Source organism: Acanthochromis polyacanthus, chromosome 2 (genome assembly GCF_021347895.1).
Source record: "Acanthochromis polyacanthus isolate Apoly-LR-REF ecotype Palm Island chromosome 2, KAUST_Apoly_ChrSc, whole genome shotgun sequence".
NCBI classification, from domain to species: Eukaryota; Metazoa; Chordata; class Actinopteri; family Pomacentridae; genus Acanthochromis; species Acanthochromis polyacanthus.
This window is the reverse complement of record NC_067114.1, coordinates 40782020-40802880: the sequence shown is the minus strand read 5'-3', so window position 1 is coordinate 40802880 and position 20861 is coordinate 40782020. Positions and strand designations below refer to the sequence as shown.

At 37.1% G+C, this 20861-nt stretch overlaps 2 protein-coding genes across 2 annotated transcripts; both read right to left on the bottom strand.

Annotated features, from left to right (window-relative positions):
- Positions 1-4700: 4700 nt before the first annotated feature.
- On the bottom strand, positions 4701-13510 carry aph1b (APH1B gamma secretase subunit). The gene is made up of 6 exons (XM_022194810.2): positions 13219-13510; positions 10521-10691; positions 9085-9158; positions 7576-7698; positions 7122-7249; positions 4701-6555 (listed from the first exon to the last, which is right to left on the bottom strand). Exons 1-6 carry the CDS (start codon positions 13329-13331, stop codon positions 6388-6390), a joined length of 777 nt encoding a protein of 258 aa, XP_022050502.1. The 5' UTR covers positions 13332-13510; the 3' UTR covers positions 4701-6387.
- A 112-nt stretch (positions 13511-13622) lies between these two features.
- LOC110951637 (troponin I, fast skeletal muscle-like) lies at positions 13623-20628 on the bottom strand. The gene is made up of 6 exons (XM_022194813.2): positions 20610-20628; positions 18012-18124; positions 16497-16625; positions 15574-15663; positions 15149-15325; positions 13623-13944 (listed from the first exon to the last, which is right to left on the bottom strand). The coding sequence occupies exons 1-6, from the start codon at positions 20626-20628 to the stop codon at positions 13858-13860; spliced, it is 615 nt and encodes a 204-aa protein (XP_022050505.2). The 3' UTR covers positions 13623-13857.
- Between the last annotated feature and the right edge of the window lie 233 nt (positions 20629-20861).

Genomic DNA, 20861 nt, shown 5'->3' with positions numbered 1-20861 from the left:
TGACAGGTAACAGGTGACACAGCCTTCTCCAGCTCCGTCTTAAATGAGGATCCATTCGTGTTCTGCGGATCCGCAGTCAGGCGGCTCTGGACAGCATCACCTGGTGAAGACCCTCCGGCTGGACTCCCGCTGCTCCCCGCGCTGCTCCATCCGGCTCAGCGGAGAGCGGCCCGCCGCTCCTCAAGAACCGCTGCACCTGCTCATTAGCATAAAATATGCACAGGTGGGCGCGCAGGGGGCGGAGCCAGAGCGACTGGCGCTGCTGGTATAATCAGGAAACACCACACAGTAAATCTTAAACAGATGATTTTGGTTGGAAAAATCACTTTAACACGAAAGAAACTCTCCTATCTGTTATTTCTACTTTTAATATAGAGATCTGTTTATGAGAAAGACCTGAATCACCGTGAGAACAGCGCCCCCTGGTGGCCCACCCTCACAGGAGCGTCACTGCGGGGAAAAGCTGTGAGACAGGTGACAAATTAACCCTCATGTCGTCCTGTGGGTCAAAATCGACCCGTTTCAAATTTTGAAAATGTGGGGAAACATATATATATATTCACAGTGAAGCTTCTGATGTCCACATTTTCAACATGTTTGGGAAATTTGTGAACATTTTTTGGTGGAAAAAAAGAAATGCTAAAAATGTTTCTTTAAGAGCATTTGCAAAAATAAAAATAAAAATAAAAAATCAACCAAAATCCAGCGAATTTCGCTGGATTTGGGTTTAGTATGTTTTCCTCCTGTAAAAGTAGAATTAAAGATGGATCTGTTGTGTAGGGTTGCATTAGAGCTCACAGGTGTACCTAATAAAGTGGTCCTACTCCTTTTCGAATAATATGTTTTGTAATCAGTTTAATTTCTGAATTGTTTATTATTTGTTTTATTCGAAATAAACATTCCAATCAATCAATCAATCAATCAATCAATCAATCAATCAATCAATCAGTTAGTGTATTAAGCTGCTGCCAATGCCAACTGAGCGTTTCCTGCTGCTGCTGCTTCACATTAAAAATATTGAATTTGCAACAACAAAATGGGTGTTTCTTATTAGTAGCAACAGAAACCCACTGTGCAGCAAAGACACTCAGGACTGAAATCTGAAGGATTAAAATGAACATTTTAGCTGTTTTCACTCCTGTCTTCTTTAGAGAGGCAAAATAAAATGATGTTTGAAGGTTAAACTGTGGGGGTTTGTATGCAGCAAAACAAGCAAGCAACAAAAAAAAACAAAAACAAGAAAGAAACTATATATGTGCATTTACTCAGGAGTAAAATTCGACCACATAAACCACAAGCCTGTTATCATGATAGATAGATAGATATCACGACTCTATATAATCCATATGGTACTGTTTTCAGTGTGTAGAATTCACAATTCACATATCATGCGTAACAGACATTATGCACATGGCATATCATTTAAACATTTTTACTTTGTATATAGTTTATTGCCACAACATACACCAGTTGGTGCACATTTGAATAAAATTTTGATGTATTAGCTTGTCATTGGACTGGATAGAATCATATATATATATATATATATATATATATATATATATATATATACACACTACCAGTCAAAGGTTTGGACACATCTTCTCATTTAACATTTTTTTCTTTATTTTTATGACTATTTACATTGTACATTCTCATTGAAAGCATCAAAGCTATGAATGAACACAAATGGAATTATGAAGTAAAAAAGTATGAAATAAGTCAAAACATGTTTTACATTTTAGATTCTTCAAAATAGCTACTCTGCTTTCGCTCAATAAACTTCATGAGGAAGTCCCCTGAAATGGTTTTCCAACAGTCTTGAAGGAGTTCCAGAGATGCTGAGCACTTGTTGGTCCTCTTTCCTTCACTCTGTGGTTCATCTCATCCCAAACCATCTGGATTGGGTTTAGGTCAGTTGACTGGAGGCCAGGTCATCTAAGCAGCACTCCATCATCTCCTTCTTGGTCTAATAGTCCTTACAGCCTGGAGGTGTGTTTGGGGTCATTGTTCTGTTGAAAAATAAATGATGGTCCAACTAAACGCAAACCAGATAGGATGTCATGTCACTGCAGGATGCTGTGGTAGCCATGCTGGTTCAGTGTTCCTTCAATTTGGATTAAATCCCCAACAGTGTCACCAGCAAAGCACCCCCACACCATCACACCTCCTCCTCCATGCTTCACAGTGAGAACCATGCAAGTAGAGATCATCCGTTCACCTTTTCTGCATCACAAAAAGACACAGATGTGGAACTAAAGATCTCAAATGTGGACTCATCAGACCAAAGCACAGATTTCCACTGGTCTAATGTCCATTCTTTGAGTTTCTTGACCCAAACAACTCTCTTCTGCCTGTTGCTTTTCCTTCGTAGTTGTTTCTTAGCAGCTATTAGACCTTAAAAGCCTGATTGGTTCAGTCTCCTCTGAACAGTTGATGTAGAGATGTGTCTGCTACTAGAACTCTGTGTGGCTTTTATCTGGGCTCTGATCTGAGCTGCTGTTAACTTGTGATTTCTGAGGCTGGTGACTTTGATGAACTTCTCAGCAGCAGAGGAGACTCTTGGTCTTCCTTTCCTGGGGCGGTCTTCATGCGAGCCAGTTTCCTCACAGCGCTTGATGGTTTTTGTGTCTGTATTTGAAAATACATTCACAGTTTTTGAAATTTTCCAGACTGACTGACCTTCAGTTCTTAAAGTAATGATGCACCGTCATTTCTCTTTATTTAGATGATTGGTTCTTGCCATAATATGGATTCTAACAGCTGTCAAATCGGACTCAACTGTGTATCAACCTGACTTCTGCACAACTAATGGTCCCAACCCCATTACGGAATTTCCTTGTGCCCTTGCAATGACAACAAAGCTTCTTAATTAAAGAGGCAAGAAATTCCAGAAACTAACCTTGACAAGGCTCACCTCTGAAGTGAAAACCATTTCAGGTGACTTCCTCATGAAGCTCACAGAGAGAATGCCACGAGTGTTCAAAGCAGGAATCAAAGCACCTTTGCTTCGATTCCTGCTTTACACACTCTTGGCATTTATAGCACATAAATTAATCCTTTTTTCTTAGTTGTTGCCTGTAATTTAATAGAAAAGGCATAGATCTATAAAAGAACATTGAATTTTTTAGTTAATATAGTACATTGCAGCTGACTGGTAATTATTGCAGTGGTAAGAACCATATCATTGCTGGGAGGTTTTAGATCTTGTTTGATTATGATTTTAAGTATTTAAGTGAGCAGTATTTTCTTAATAACAGTGTTTTCAAGCGAATCTTTTGCTATAGTTCTTGTCAGACGGCTGCTGAACCTACGACCCTCTGAACCCGTCAGAAACACTGAAGCCTCCGACACCGTGGCTGACCTCGGTGCCACCAGCTGCGCCGACGTCTATTTGCGTGTGAAAGTCTGGTTTTCGACAGAGGAAACGTTTCCTGCGTCCGTCTGTCTGTCCGCTGTCTGTGGAAAAAGGCCTTTGATGACCGAAGCCCTCGGAGACCCCGGTGGGCTTTGTGCTGCTCAGCCAGGAGGTGTCTGCTTTCATAAATGGAAACTGAAGAGCAGAGCAGGAGGCAGAGAATGAAGCAGGATTTAAGATGAGAAAGTGACGTCTGACTTCTACGTCTGACTGTTCTGTTAATCTCACAAACTTACACCCTTAAAGCTCCTCGTCTCGATGTAAAAATGAAGCATCCTGCTGGAGAAAAATCAGACTTCTGCTTCACGTTTTGCTGCTAGACGCTCTGTGGAGGAAACCTGGCGCCTGCTTTGTTCACTGCAGACTGATCATTAACGGTCCTATGAAATGACCGATTGTTTCTGCATGAATCTTAAACAATAACTCTGAACTCTATCTTTCTTATGAAGATGAACATGTTTAACCAAACAATCACGGCTGTATTAACCCCTCTGACCGCTGCTGAACATCTGAATAACCAATTGATTAATATTTCTACGTTTGCATGAATGTAAGAGAATTTTAAAAGAACAAAAAAGATCTTAATTCTGTGCTTCCAGCTTCTTAAATGTGAATATTCCTGCTCTAAGACAGTAAACTGAATATCTTTGGGTTGTGGACAAAGCAACACACTGGTGATGGTGGACTTTGGGGAACACCGATTGACATTTTTCAGAATTTTCTCACATTTTATAGAGCAAACAGCTAACGATTTAACTTATAAAACAATCAAGAAAATACCTGATAATGAAAACAATCACAAGTCGCAGGTTTTCTCTAAATATTGAAGTCCTAAGCAAAAAATTATTGAGCTATAATTTTAATTTTGACAACTTCTATTTGATGAAAGATGGAAGAAAAGAAATAAAAATCGTTGAGACTTTGAAATTTAAAATATCTAGAATTTTTGGTTTTTTTATTATGCTAAGCTAAACAAATCTGAGGCGTTTGACTGTTAGCAAAATATTTGCTAAAAAGAAAAAAAATGGTCTTCAGGGAGTAATTAAGGGCATTTATCAGATTTTAACATCTTCAACACATAAAAACAAACCCAAAAATGATCCATCAAACATGTTAGTAATGAAATATTTGCTGTCTTACAGTTTTCAAACTATATGATGGTCAGTCATTAGCATTAGCCTGCTAGCATGTTTCTGAGCTAAATGACATAGCAGCTAATTGTCTCCGTTTGCTATGCTAGTGTGCTAACATTAGCCTCTCAGTAATAATAAACCGCAGCGGATTCTGATGGGAATGTTGTTAGTTTTTAATAGTTTTTGCCATAAACCAAAGTACTGTACACATTTAAAGTTTGAAATGATGATGATGGAAGCCAAAGAGAAGATCAAAGATATTAAAAACTGAGCCGAGGGAGACGATACAGTCTGTGGTGCTGCTGAACTTTACGAAGCCAAAGTTCACCTGCATCGCTTTGATTTTTCCTTTTGTTCTGAGCTCAATGTGAGCTTGTTGTTTTTGGGTTATTCTTTCTGTTCGTGGTTCACTAATAACCATTCACTTGTGTAATCCCTACCTTTATATGACTGTTTGTAGTTTTGCTGCTGGTATTTAAATTTATGAGATTACATGACTAATAATTACAGGTAGCCACTTAGCATACCTGTTGGTAATAAGTTGAATTTCTGATTAAAAGTGGTCACAAACTAATAAAAGGAAACATCTAACTGATGCAGGAGCTTTGGCTGTTGTATCGTATTAAATTAACACACATTTCTCCTGTTTTGTTCACTTCTTATACATCACTAAACACGTTAAACCACAAAAGCACCGCTTTATACTGCAGCATAGATCAACAGCACCACAACCTCCATCCTCCACAGCAAACAGTTTCAACAAAAAAAACGCGTGAATGAGCCAAATTCATCGTGGAATAAAGTGCCAGCACAAAGCGGGAAATCTACACGCCCAACACAACATATGTTTTACACCTTGAACTGAAACACAGCAGAACGAAGCCTATACAAACTGTACACGAAGATTAAATGACAAAATAAATTCAATCACGTGCAAAGAAAGAAAACATTCAATGTGTAGATTTTCTAACACACCGGACACGTTGACTCCCGCGTTAAAACGTAAAAAAAGGCAACAAAGAAAGTGAACATTCAAAGATCACTGAGAAAACACTTCCACCTGGTTGGATTATTGGTGCGTTTGTGTACAAAGAAGTGAGAATAAACTGTCAGTTCATCTGTTCTTAATTGGAGTGTAGTTATAGGAAGATAAGACGCTGATTATAACAAGACTTGTTGCTCGTAATCTACCTACGATCATGAAAGAATACTAATCCGACTGTTTCTGAATCTGTTTGCTCTGATTTTGAGTGGAAACCGACATTCAGTTAATCTGCTGGGACACACTGACAACAGCAGGACTGATGTTGGTGTTTCCTTTAAATTTATCTTATTTTTTATGTCCTGAAGCAATAATTAAGCTCAAATAAATAAACACCAGCCACAATCTCCCCTCTCAGCTTCTGTAAATCGAAGGTAAGTTCTCGTTCTGACTAAAGCCGGTGTATCACAACTTGAAAGAAAGCTTTCACTACCTACACATCAGGAAATTCAAAAAAAGGCTCAATTATATACATGAAGTTTTTGCTCATAAATTCACACCTGGAAAGATTTTTGTCGGTCAGAAAAGTTAAAAACATTACAGTAAATAAAGAAGCCAAACCTTACAGGGGACACCATCGGCTGCAGATATGTTGTGGTTTAGAATAGAAGCCTATTCTCAGCTGGACACGAATCAAAAATAATCTCCCACCTTTGTCCCTTTAAAAGCTGCTTTTCTGTTGTTAGACTGAGGATGGTGAGACGTGTCTGAGGTGAAACAGCAGATCAGAGTGTGTTTGTGTGAACTCTGCGATCTTTGGGTAAAGAGTCCTGCACCCTGTCAGGTGAGCGCCGTTATCTGGACCGGTGGTTGGCCAGCAGGAAGTCCTTGTCTTTGCAGGTGAGGCAGAGCTTGAGGTTCCTCAGGGAGCCACCGGCAGAATAAAAGGCCCAGACGCCCATCAGGAACAAGACGACGTAGGTGGGGACCAGGCTGGCGACGTACTCGGGGTTCTGGAAGGTCTGACGACACAGAAATCAATACAAAACCTTTAGTAAATCTAGTTTTTCTTTCCACGTTTCCTTGTCGCACTATTTTCTGACTGATTGTTAGCCTATTACATTTTTCAAAACTGAAAAAAGTGGCCCTGTTCCACCTAGGAGATCCCAACACCTACATTAGGATGCTATTCAGTGATTTTACCTCAGCCTTTAACCCCCCCCCCCGGCTCAGCATCATCATCAGTGATCTCCTATGGACCACGGCCTTGCAGCTAGAAGACCGCCGGCTCGCATGTTTTCTCCTGGTTCTCCAGTTTGCTCCCACAGCCCAACAACATACTGAGGTTAACTGGTGGATGTGCGTGTGCTTGTTTGTCTCTATATGTAGCTCTGTGATAGACTGGTGGCATAAGTGAGCTGGGATACACTCCAGCTCTCCTGCGACCCTAACGAGGACTAAGCTCAGATGATGGATGGATGGATAGCTGAGCTCTAAACAACTGGCTTCTGCAGTTGGCAGCGCTGAGCTTGACCTTTGCTGGCTGTTTTTTTCTTTTCTCCTGGACCTCTACATCAGCAGCACTCACCAGGCAGGACACCAGGAGGTGGCTGATGACGACGGCAGCTACGGCCCACCAGCGCTGCTTCTCGCAGGCGTCGAAGAAGACAACGCCCCAGAACATGTGAAGGAGGATGATGGCCATCGTCATGAAGGCTGAAAGAGGGAAGCAATGAAGAAAAAGTAGAATGTAAATTTTATCACACTGTGACCGTCCAAAGTCGCATCATAATTTACTGCATCGCCCAGACACCCATCGATAGAGGAACATTTACACTGAGCGAGGGTGTAGACCATTAAATTCTTTTTTATTTTTTGTTACAATTACAGCTAAAAGAAGCATTTTCTACACTTGGAACTGCTGAACTAACTAAACTAAAATGAATGAAGAAACAAGAAAGCAAAGACAACATGAATCTCCAGACTCGCTTGCTAGCCGGAAACTCAACTTTAAATTTTTTGCAAATGTTTGGTATGGTTACCTGAAGACAGAAAGTAGTGCTGCGAGTCTCCGTGGATCCCGACGGTTCCAGGTCCTGCAGAGTCGGCCAAGATGTTCACCACGGAGAACGCTCCACTCATGAAGCCGAAGCCGAGACCAGACACTGAAACACAACAACAGAAGAATGGAGCCTGGCTTCTATGGAATAAAGACCGTCGTAGTAACGGCTAATAATAGCTCTTCAGAATTTAAATTTCAGTCCGTAAGCAACACAACTAGCAGAATAGAAACAATAAAGAAGTGTCAAACACAATACAGAAGCAGATGCACTGTTGAAGTTCGTTTTTCCAACTATAAACTGTCTCATTAAGTCCATACAGCATGCTGGTCACAGTTTCAATAATCAAACTTTAGAACTTTATCATCAAAATGTATGTGTGATATGCATTTACATTAAAGCTGGGTTAAAAAAGGGACCAATGATAAATGACGGACATCTTTTGGTGTATCCACATATCAATAGATCGTTCATATCTTCTACTCTCCTTTAATGTGGGTATTTTGACCCACATTTTTACTCCTGAAGCTCCAAATGAAATAACATCAATGACATCAGGAGTCATTTTCTTAGACTTTAAAAAGCTCCTGTAAAACCACAGAACACCGTGTACAACTATTTTTACAGACTCACAGAAGGGAATCTGAGATGTTACATCAGGAGCTGTGACAGAACGAACATTTATCAATATACTCAATCAGACATTTAAAATATGAACTATAAATACGCAATAAGTGGGGCTGGGACTTTAATGTGTTAAATTTGATTCATTAATTACAGAAAAATAGCGCGGTAAAAAAAAAAGCATTTAATCGCACCTTCATCAGTTCCCTAATTCTTGAAAAAAGTATAGTGAACAGTGATGGAAGATGAGACTGCATTAAGCTCGTTGGGTGGAAAGTTTACTTTTAAAAATGTTCCGATATCAGCTTGGATAAAAGTGTGGTCGTGTACAAATTTTGCAAAAACAGTTTTCTGATCACCACAGCACTTCAAGCCACCGGTATCACCTCAATGTAAAACATGTTGCTGTTAGCACCAGAGCTAATGTTAGCTGTGACAGTCATGCTAACGGTGTAGCATCCCATAATAGACCGCTTTTCAAGACATTGAAAGTGCTTGAGTTTACAAAAAGTCTTAAAATGTTGAATATAATCGCTATAATTGCACTTTGACTTTGTAATAATCTGTGAATGTAGTAAACAGATGAAAAATGCAGATAAATAGAAATGAAACAAACGTTTTTGTTGTTTTGTTGTTTCATCAACCAAAATCTATTTGAACTGAAAATTTTTACTTAGTGTGTCAAATATTGCTATTTGCAAAAATGCAATTAATTGAGATAAATTAATTAAAAAGCCTCTAATTTTTTATTTGATAATTTGTTTTCATCACATCCCACCACTAGTAATATGTCAACAAACAACTGGCTGTCACTGATTGCTCTTCTGTCTTAACAGAAGCGTGCTGTGACGTGCAGACTAAGTGTACCGTAGGCCAGCTGCCGTATGGAGATCGGCATGGTTTCTTCCTGACTGAGAGCGAGGAGGCCTTCGTTTGCTTTCCTGCAGGAAAACACACAGAAACACACCGATGTGACTGTTAGTTTCACTGTGTGCTGTAAACAAAAACATGGAGAGGGAACATGCACATTGGTCAGTGGAAGATGATCCGAGCTGCAACAATACAAGGCTTTAAAAGAGCAAAAGGTGGGAAACTGGGACAGCTGGAGGACACAAACAAGGCAGGGTGTGAATATGATGAAAGAGCTCAGAATTTAGGTTTTAATTTTGCAAAAAAACTGCTGCACAACTTAAAGAGACTTTTTTTTTAAAAAGTCTAAAACTGAGGAATCGACAATGACACAAAACTCCACCTGATTTGTTCCGTAATTAAAAACTTTACAAGTGATCTGACTTCTGAACAACTAGCAAATGGTGTATTTTTTTTTAATTGTTTTGATTCATTACATTTTTTGTGTTTGAAAAATGTCTACATGTTGTGTTAAATAGTTCTCTGGAATCACAACAATAAAGAAAGCTGTTGTTGCTGTTTGCTTGTGTGAGCTTTGCCTGTCAAACACAGTCGACTTTTGGGAAAATGGTCAACAGTAATGCTTATGAAATCTGCAGTAAATGGTATGAAAACAGTCCTATGATACTTTGAGGATGCACCAATATAGAAGTCAGTTTAAAGATCAATAATAAATCAGTCTGAAATTGTGTTTTCCGTTGACATTCTTGAGATCTGTGTTTTATCTTTGTCCTTTTCTTGTTTCAGCTTACTACAACCACATCAGTAAATCCCAGTTAGTATTTACTTTACTGTAAGATAACAGATTATGAACGTTTACCGGCCTCTAGTGGCTGCTGGAGCTCAGTAACATTAGGTGTGTACAGATTTTATATAATATTCTACTTTAAAAAATGGATTTCAGTGCCTAATATTCAACAAAAGCAGGTAAACGCAGAACGATCGGTCTGTAAAATAAAATACAGCATAACTGTCAGTGGGTTACTGCTGTTGTATGCATTGGACATAGGAGGCAACTTCAAAAAACCCCAAAACAATTCAAATAAAAAATAGTTTTAACTTTTACATTTAGCTACTTTATTGTGCTTTAATGGCTTCATGTCCTGGTATCACACTACAACTCATTGTATTTTTCCTGTTTGTACACAACAGATAATTAAATATGGTTTGTTGAACACTACTTTACGTACCGCGCTGTCAAACTTGAAGCAGTAATCATATTCTTTTATTTCTGTTTTGTAAAATTGCATCGGCAGTGAGAAAATAAACAATGAAATGAAACAATGAAAGCCTTGGAGATGGATGCGAATATGTTGAATATAACTGGAATCATCCAGTCAGTGCAGCAAACAGAGACACTGTTGAAGTCGTATAAAACCGTGTTGCCGACTTACTTCAGCAGCTTGTAGTAGGCGAAGCGGAACGTTTCCTGCAGCAGGACGGACAGAACCACACCGAAGATGAGCAAACCTTTCTGTTGTGCAGCGCTTTCCTTGTTACTGATCTGAACCGAGATGAACCAAACCAAGGAGGACAGCAGCAGCGACACCAGCCAGAAAAAAGCCCTAGAATATAAGAACAAATACAAATGAAACCAAAGCTCAGCAGGCAGGTGTTTTACTTCCACGTATTTAGTCTAATAACCCAATCAATTCTACATTTATTTGTTTAAGTAAGACTTCCTTAAAGTGCTAGAATTTACAAATTAAATTCTACAGTAAGCAACACCCACAGCGTATTAAATTTTTAAAAGGCTGTTCATGTTTTGAAAACATCCACCCTTTATGACTGACAACACAGAGAGCAGGACATAAATGAGAATTTTATAGTCTTAATAAATATTAATAAGATAAGATCAACTTTATTAACCCTGGAGGAAATAGTTTTGCCAGAGTACAACACAATAAACAAAGGTTAGTGGATTATACACAATTACACAACAGTCAGCAGCAAAAAAGAAATCAAAAAGAAAACAAGGTAGAAAATGCAAAATATCTTAGTGTTTGTGTGAAGTGTCTTAAGTGTGTAAAGTATCTAAGTGGATAATAAGGAATAGTGAAAAAAATAAATAACACAAGTACAAAATGTAAACTGTAGACTATAACAAGAAACAGACTGACAGGAAGTGAACTGAAAGTAAGAGTAAATAATAAATGGTAGGTGACTGCATTTAGTTCTGAGACAACCAAATGTCAAATTTGCAACAAAAAAAATGCTTCTACTGACACCCTTGTGTAGAATGCAAATAATGATTAATGATATTTTCAATTAATCTGATCAATACTATCAGCGCATCTACAAAATCTCAGTAAAGATTAAAATCTTGCAAGAAGCTAGTCTGACTCCTTGGATTGTTTTTACCAAAACAGAAAATTCTGACAATCAAAGGCATTCAACATATCATGGACACACAATACCGGACCAGTTTTTCCTTTTCCCAGCATGCCTATACTATCCAACTTACTTTGGTCGATTGCTGATATCAGCATATGCACATTTGTTTTTCCTCCTAATTGCAGAGAGAACCTCTCCTCTCTCCTGTAGTGAATTAACTTACATTACATTACCATCAATATGCCTTCTCTTACTGTGGAGGCCCCCTGGGATGTGCACACATGTAATACAGGGTCTTCAAATGTTCACATTCACCAGGCAAAATAAGAAAACTACTTCCACTTTCATATAAAACAAACCACAGTTATTTTCATTTAACATTTTCAAGCAAACCAGTAAAAATTTAGCCTGTCAGACATTATCTTCCTGTCAATGTTGATATAAGGTGATTTGAACATTTAATTTAAAAACGTTTATTAATTGACACATATGACGATGCCAATGTCAATCTGCATCCCTATAAATAACACATTTCTAATTACTAAGCTGGAACATCCAGGTTTCAGGCATTGTAGTTACATAATTTGGTTACATCGTGTTCTTACGTTAATTAAAATCACCACCTGCCTCAACAAACCAGGTCACAATCTCTTATATGTATCTCACTTCTCTCCTCTTTAAACCACGACTCTCTAAATTAGATAGTATAATGACACCACTAATAATCATGTTGACACCATTAATCAAATTGCTGCCACATAATACATTGAACAAAGGCCAGGTCAGTGATAATAACTTCAAGATGGACAACATGTGCAGCTTAAGTTTCTGTCTGTTGTAGTGACTCGGTAAAGTTCACCAATGCCTAAAAAGATGTGAATTTGGTTTTAATTTAAAATAACAAAGCATCTCTAAAAAGGTATTCAGCACAGGTCCTGGTGTTGTAGATACACAGGACAAATGAGATTTTATGTAGTGAAGAGAAATCTTTTAAACAGGGAACATTTTTATCTTAAATACAGTCTTCTATCCCCTTCAGTTCCATGTGTTTTACTATTTTGTGTTTAAACACATCATGTGACACAAATCTAAACTCTTAATTCTTGCATCAAAGACACCGTAATCCCAGGCAGAATTGAGGCATTCTCCAAATATCTACACAGTTAAGATGAAGTTGCATTCATTGATTTTTTTTTCTGCTTTAGTCTCCACCAACAATGTGTTATTAAGGTTAAATAAAGACCTGATATGTTACACTATTGAACCAAACAAGACGTGTATTGCTGTTGTCCATATTGGCTCATTTTCTCTACATAACCCTTCCTTGTTTAAAGTGGTTTGACAATAAATACAAGCAAAATCAACGTGTAGTGAACTGGAAAACCAAGTCTGTCGCCCTACAGCAAGTTAGCATTAAATGTTAAAAAGGCTGACACCTAAGATTGTTTGGACTCAAAAGCTGGATATTACGGCCTGTATATGTTGTGTTTGTGTATATGTGTGAGTCAGAACGTCTCGTGTTGTGTTGTTGCGTATAAAGAGACAGTTTAAAAGCAGGATTTCAGAAAATGGAAGTAAAAGACAACAGCTCAGCTAGCTAACGAAGCGGCAGGTAGCTAGCTAGCTGGCAAGTGAGCTAGCTCTGGCAAATACGGAGTTTTATGTATTTAAACACAGTAGAAGCGTCGACACTGTCCTGCTATGATAAATATAAATAACATACAACCTGCTGTGATGATTAAAAGGTTTATTTCTCACCCTGCTATCAGGAAAATAACCCTTAGCGGCTCCCGGGCGATGGTAAACAGGAACAGCGCGATGGCCGGGCCGAAGGCAATGAAAGTGCAGCCGAAAAACACAGCCGCCGTCATTTTGGCTCTTCGCGGTAAATCGGCGGCCTAACGTGCCTTGTCTGGCTCCGTAAAAAGCTAATTAAATAATGTCTGACGGTATTTTGTGGCTAATATCAGCCTCCTGTTGTCGCAGGCGAACCTCGGCTTCAACACCACTGAATCGCAGGGTTTGCGTGACGTCACGTGTCATGTGACTAACCTCCTCCCAAAAAACTTTATTGCAACATAAAATAATTACAGTTAACAGGCTGTACATTTCCTGACATTGCACGTCCTCCATCTTCAGCATACTGAATATTAAAGGGTGATTCCTTCTTTGAAGTTTTATTTTACTCTATTTTTGTGCTTCTGTCATTGTTACCAGGTGCAGCCAGATAAGCTAATATTGATTTATCTGTGTGGACTAATTCTAATTTCTATTTCTTTATTTATCCAGTTAGTGACATTAAACACAAAAAATGCAACATGATTCATTCCTTTTTTAAAATCATTTCTACAGACTGAAAAAACGAGGCAGAATAACAGCAGCTCAACACGATGACATTTAAGCCTCTGTCTCGAACATCTTCTTCCTGCCGTCCATCCCAGACTTGTCTTCCACGTTCTTCCTCCAGTCGCCCGTCTGCTTCTCCTGAGAAGAACAAACGTGTTTGAGGAATTCAATGATCAGCTTGATTCTATTTTAGTGGATTTGTGTCTTTTACATTACAAAACAACATTTTTTGAACCAGTATTTAACTTTTTTTGACAATTTATGGTTGTTTTACAGATTTTTTGTTTTGTTAAATCTCATTTAATAAGTACTAACATCACACAAAAAAGTCTTCATTTACATACAACACATTAGAAATACATGTAAAAACTGTAATAAATATTGGCCACAAATGGTAATTTGTTCATTGACAATAAATGACTAACATAAATGTAAAATTACTCTTAAGGTAACTAAATCAGCAAAAATATAACTATTTTACATATATTTACCATTTTTGACAGTAATATTATGCACATTAAGAATTCAAAAATGGTGATACATTTTGTAATGGCCATTTCATACATTTTCCTCACTTTGTTTAATTACAGATAATATCTCTTAAAAGCACAGAGAAAAAGTATTAATTTACATGTTGACTGTCAGTAATGTCCACAATAGAAAATATGCATTTTTACAAATGTTGGTTTGTTTTTATACAATGTATGACTGCAAAATGATACTAGTTTTACTGTGAACTTTTAAAATAAGCTAAAAAATATCTTTATTTGACATACATTACCAGTCAAATGTTTGGAATCACTCAGACAGTATCATGTTTTCCATGAAAACTCACACTTTTATCCATGTGCTAATATAATTGCACAAGGGTTTTCTAATCATCAATGAGCCTTCCAACACCATTAGCTAACACAATGTAGCATTAGAACACAGGAGTGATGGTTGCTGGAAATGTTCCTCTGTACCCCTATGGAGATATTCCATTAAAAATCAGCCGTTTCCAGCTAGAATAGTCATTTACCACATTAACAATGTCTAGACTGGATTTATCATTCATTTCATGTTATCTTCACTAAAAAATAACTGCTTTTCTTAAATTACAGATATCTAGAAAAGTCACTGAAAAAGTATTTATTTGCATGTTGACTATAAAAATGGATATATGCACATCAAAAATCTGTGTTTTTACAAATAATAATTAGGTCTTTTACAATGTGTCATTGTAAAATTACACTATTTTTCCTGCTATATTTGCTGGCTGTTCACTCTTTAAGACACTCAGATGTACTTTTAGAAGCTTGCAGATGAATATTATATATAGTATATATGTATAAGTACCCACCTCCTCCTTCACTTCCTTCTTGACCTGCTTCAGGTTTGCTCTCAGGTCCAAAGACACTTTATGTTTGGAGCCCAGCAGGGCGGCCAGCATGGCGTCGGCTGACATCCGCACCTTCCTCAGAGCCGGCTTCTTGAACTTCCCCTTCAGATCCTGGACCATTATCTTCAGGTCATCGATCTGACAGAGAAAACACTCAAACAGGTCACTTTCTAAAGTGACCGAGTATCTGTGTTTTTAAACGGCACTGATGGTTTTCAAGATGTAGCTACATTTTAGAAATGATGTGTGGTCTTTAAATTTTGTAGTTTCTGTTTAGGATGTGGAGTAAAAAGATCTGTGTTTTAGGTATGAAACTTACTGTCTTTTATCTGTTTGGACTCAAAGCTGTGTTAAATCATATGGAAGACAGAATTTAAAAGGTGTACCTCCTTGTTGGATTTGTTCACTTTGATCTCCATGTCATAACGCTCCTCGTCCACCAAATCAATCTGCTTGTGAAGTTTCCGACAGAGATCCTGGCATCATAGAAACATAAAAATCAGACTTTATATTGTGAATAGAAGTTTTTAAACAGTTAATTCTGAGCATTTTGTTCATACTACAAAGACAATGTTCAATTATTTTTGTCTTAATATATTTTTATTTTGTGAACATAGCACCTTACACAAACTTGACAAACTATTTATTATATAGTTTATGTATCATATCATATCATATAATTTCAAAAAATGAGTAAAAATCTTCCAAAAAAATCCTAAAAACATCTAAAGTGATTACGTATATGTCAGTAAAACCTCTAACATGTTCTTTAAGAGCATTCACAAAAAAATCAACCCAAATCCAGTAAAATTCACTGGATTTTGGTTGATTTTTTGTGAATGTTCTTAAACATTTTTAACACTGAAATGTTGAAAATGTAGACATCAGAAGTTTCACTGTGAAAATTTTTTTCTGCCACATTTTCCAACTTTGAAATGGCTCAACTTGACCCGCAGGACAACACAAAGGTTAAGAAGGTCATCCCTCACATTGTGATTTCATTGGCAAACCAGATTCTTCCTCATCTGACCCACAGAAAACCTACCCAGGAATTATTAGAACAGTTACAACCCCATCTTCATTCCAGATCTGGACCATCTACAGTACCTACCCGTTGTTCTAAACCTGCAGTGATTTAAGCCTGTGGATGAACTTATCAATGCAAGAACACATACACACAAAAAAGAATTCTACCCATTTTTTGTTGTTTGAAGCCAAAGCAGCTGGTGTACAGTATGAGCTACAGCTGAAAAACCTGCTGAGATGAGGACCAGTGTGTCTGAGGTGTGTCCAGGTGTTGGAGGTTTACCTGGAGGTCCTGCATGCTGTCTGGGATGGACAGACCGGGGCAGTTCTCCTCCATGTACTTCATCTTCTCCCTCTCGGCCTCCTGAGCCTCCTCCTCCAGCATCGCCTGGCCGATGTGCAGCAGCAAACTCTGAGAGGAAGAGGAGGGTCAGACCTTCATCACTACAGTGACAGATGACGACCAGGTGACGTCTGATCAGGTGGAGTTCTACTTCATTTCTCGGTTCTTTTAAATCAGAAGTCAAGACTGAGTTTTATTAAGTTAAACATGTCACCAACTGGAATTTCTGTTTTACAATTTTGTCTGTTTCATTGCACTTAAACTGCACTGTAAAAACGTAGATTTGTTAAACAGTTTTTAATGCATTTTTAAAAAACTATTCAGTTATTTTACAGCTCTTCACAGTTTTGTTAAATTTCATATATTAATGCACATTTTTTGATTTATATTTTTCTGCCTACTTGGACACCATCTACACAGTTTGTAGCTTTAGTTTAATACACATTCTGTACATAATTATGCCTTTTTATATTTTTTATATCTGCATATCCAGTGTGTGCTCTGATCTTTTATTTCTGTTGGTTCTGTATGTTTAATATGCTGCTGGTTTCTGGAACTTCTTTTGGGAACGATATAGTTCCTACGTAGTCAAACTAGAGAAGTACTGAATTACAGACTACCAAAAACTGGTTTTAAACTTTACATTTTTTAAAGTCATTATTCTACAGTGCTTACATTAAAATTACACTATTTTTGCTGTTTGTAAATCAGCAAAAATATCTTTATTTTATAGATATTTGCCATTCTTAAAGTATATTAAGGATTATTAAACAGTAAATAACTTTGAATGGTAATTTCACAGTTTTTCCCTGTTTTGTTAATTTACAGATAGTAATTGCAGAAAAGAAATGTTAATTTACATGGTCACTGTAAAAAAAAAGGCTAAACAGTAAATAATCTCTTTACACGTGACTGTTTTACTGTATTTACAGGTATTTGCTGCTATTTTCACATTTTTTTTGACAGTGTATCTTATTCTATAAAAACAGAAATCCATTTAAAGGTGTCTTTTTATGCTGTGTTGTGTTTCTTTTCTTAGAGGTTTTCATATTTTATGTGAAGGACTAAAAGCTGCAGATGTCCTCTTTAGAATACAACAGGGACTGATAGAGCAGATTAAAGTGTGCGCTACAGAGCACATGTTACAATGAGCTGGGAGACTGGAATAAAATGAATTAATCTTTTTTCAAAATACCCCTTTCATTGTCTCATTCTGGCTGTTTTTTTTTTTTAATAAAGTGGCATCAGAGCTGCACAATAAGCTCTAATTTCAGCCTAAAAGCTTCTTAACACACTAGAACTCTAACTTGTGTGCACAAACCAAACGTGCAAACTTCTCATTCATATCAAACCACACCAGGCCCGTTGCTGTTACACTGTTTTGGTTTCATGTTTTCCTCGAACAGACTTACAGAAGTCAATCAATGATGGGGATATAATGTACTCTGACTCTACCTTGAGATGATTCCTCCGACTCTGCGACATCTTTTTCCTGTACAGAAGAACAAATGAGGAGGGAAAATGTGTTTCGGGTATTTGTGTGAGTTTATTAAATGTAGAAAAGTCGACTTTTTAGCAAATGAACGAATAAATGAATCAGGACTTACTCTGCCATCCTGCCTGCTGCCGGTGGAGAAAAAAAGAGATGAATGGAAATACCGAAGCTTTCTGGTCCCTTTATAGATGTTAGAGAGAGAGAGAGAGTGTGTGTGTGTGTGTGTGTGTGTGTGTGTGTGTGTTAACCACCAGTTGTCTTCAGGCCGAGGGGTCGACAGCAGCAGCTGAACCCGGAACAAACGCTTCAGGAATTTTCTTCTGGAAGCATCTTTGGACACTTTGGTAGCATGAAGAGGATCCACACAGCTTTATAATACACTGGAAAAAAAACTGTATTAAAAACAAAACAAAAACATAACAGTGGAAGGTTTGAATGCTCAAAAACTGTCAAAATGAAAAAATGAAGATGTCAAATGACAAATATCAGATAGATAGATAGATAGATAGATAGATAGATAGATAGATAGATAGATAGATAGATAGATTCAATGCTTTTTATTTAATTATTTTATACATTGTAGATTAATACTGAAAAAATCAAAACTATAAAAGAATACATATGGAATTATCTTGTTAAAAATAGTGTTAATCTTCAGTATTAATCTGCAGTGTAGAAAATCATGCAAATAAATAAAAAGCATTGAATGAGAGAGTGTGTCCAAATTTCTGACTGGCATATACGGTAATATGAAAATATGCAAAAAAAATTCTTCAAAAAATGACAAATGGATGTAAACTAATGATCCTTAAATACACCACAACAGTGTCAACTTTATAGTCAAGTGTTGTAAAAAAAACAAACACTATTTACTATTTGCTGTACAGTCTGATTTACTTTTCAAACTCTACTGCATTAATTTAATGTTATCCTCATTGAGAAAAAAAACTGCTTTTCTTTCAAAAATGAGGACATTTCTAAGTGACCTCAAACTTTTGAATGGTAGTGTATATAAATGGACATCTCTGGTTATTTGCACAGTTCTTGTTTGATTTAGATTTTTCTGCCAATTTGCACACCATCTGCACAGTTTTAAGCTTTAGTATTGACCTTCTGCACATAATTATGAATTATAGGTTTTATATCCCCTGTGTGCTCTTATCCTTTATTTCTATATGTTCTATATGTTTAATATACTGCTGGTTTCTTGAGGTTTCAATAAAGTACCTACCTGTTATTAAATGAACAGAAAACCTCTGTGAAATGACAGTAAATAAAAAAATACAGATTAAAAACAGTTTCAATGTGTTCATTTGCACATTTTAGGTAAAGGTAAATTGCTATGTCCATCAGTTAAGTTTAATATTCTGTATTTCTGCCAGCAACAGCTCAAACCTTCTGGCAGGTTTAGTTTGTATTTACAGCCTGAAGTCTATTAAAAACGCAGCAGTGAATCACACTGACTGACTCCTGCTCTCATTCGTGAACAAACCACTGCAGTTTATTTTTACTCTTCCGTCACACAGCGACCTGCTGCTGCAAACAGTCAGCGGGGCAACAAATGTGTATTAATCCGCAGCTGAAAATAGTCCCCAGCTCAATCCCAGCCACATTCCACACTCCGTATGGCTTAAAATCACCAACCAAAGTCAGATTAAATCAAACATTTCACCTTTATTTTTCATTATGCTGTTGGTTTATTCACATTTTAATAAATTTATATTTCAAAAACTATTTCAACCTCCCTGACTTTGTTCTACTTGGATCAGATCATCTAGTAGTACTTGAGTTTTTATTGTACTCTTGTCAAATCTGCTGAATCAGTGGTGAAAGTTCAACAATAACTTTACTTTTGCTTTTGTATTTCACATAATGACTATTTAGTCTGTTTAGTTTTGTGTTACTGTGACATGCAGCTACAAGTGATTTGGGAAATATCACCAGCTGACATTACCATTTGACTGTGTTAATTTCGGAGTATAATAAATATACCTGTTTGGAGGTACACATGACTTAAATCAGAGTATAAAAATCCTCACAAACAACAAAGTCTATTAGTTATTAACTGGAACCACTGACTTTTTGATTTCAATGTTTTCTATCCAGTTACAAAGAACAGACTAAACAACAGAATAGAGACGACATGAAATAGAAACACAGAACATAACTTATCCCCAGTATACTGGGGCTAATTTGCATCATTTCCCATGAATAAGTCCTGATGAGTGCAGCGGTGGATTTGTAGTAGGATCACAATCATGTGATCATCAGCAGGCAGCTGATGTAGTGCTCACTCGTTGTCATGGTTACAGTGATGCTGCAGTCTTCAACAAATTCATTGGATCCAGACTATAAGCTGCATCACTGCCAAAATCTAATCACGTGGTCCTTGTGTCATTTCTGACCTTCCCTGAAAATTTCATCCAAATCCATTTGTAAGTTTTAGAGTAATGTTGCTAACAGACAGACAGACAGACAAACCCATGCCATTCGTCATATAACTCTGCCGCGTTTCTTAGCGGAATAAAAAGGGGAATTTTAGACCAGTGACAGTGTACCAGCTGGTCTGTCAACCATTTTACTAATTCGATAACTTGACTGACAGTAATATTCTTATTTTTAAACAGTAAATATGCAGTAATTAGCTGTTATTCAGTAAATTCCAAATTGAAAATAAATAATTTCAAAGAAAGTAAATTCAGGAGCAACAAGAGCAAAAGGTTCCTTTTAAGTCAACATTTCTGCACATTTATTAGGTGTTTGTTGTTAGTAAATCTGAAATATTCTAGATTATTATATGGACACAATAA

Bases quoted from the DNA above. Each gene is read 5' to 3' on its own strand.
- aph1b (XM_022194810.2), bottom strand. From the start codon at position 13,331: ATGACGGCGGCTGTGTTTTTCGGCTGCACTTTCATTGCCTTCGGCCCG. The intron at 7,699-9,084 runs GTACACTTAGTC...GTTGTGTTTCAG, and splicing joins CATACGGCAGCTGGCCTACG to TGTCTGGTCTCGGCTTCGGC. The intron at 7,250-7,575 runs GTAACCATACCA...TCCCTCTTTCAG, and splicing joins GCACTACTTTCTGTCTTCAG to CCTTCATGACGATGGCCATC.
- LOC110951637 (XM_022194813.2), bottom strand. The intron at 16,626-18,011 runs GTAGAGTCAGAG...TCTTCCTCTCAG, and splicing joins GTCGGAGGAATCATCTCAAG to AGTTTGCTGCTGCACATCGG. The intron at 13,945-15,148 runs GTGGGTACTTAT...TGTTCTTCTCAG, and splicing joins AGAAGGAAGTGAAGGAGGAG to GAGAAGCAGACGGGCGACTG.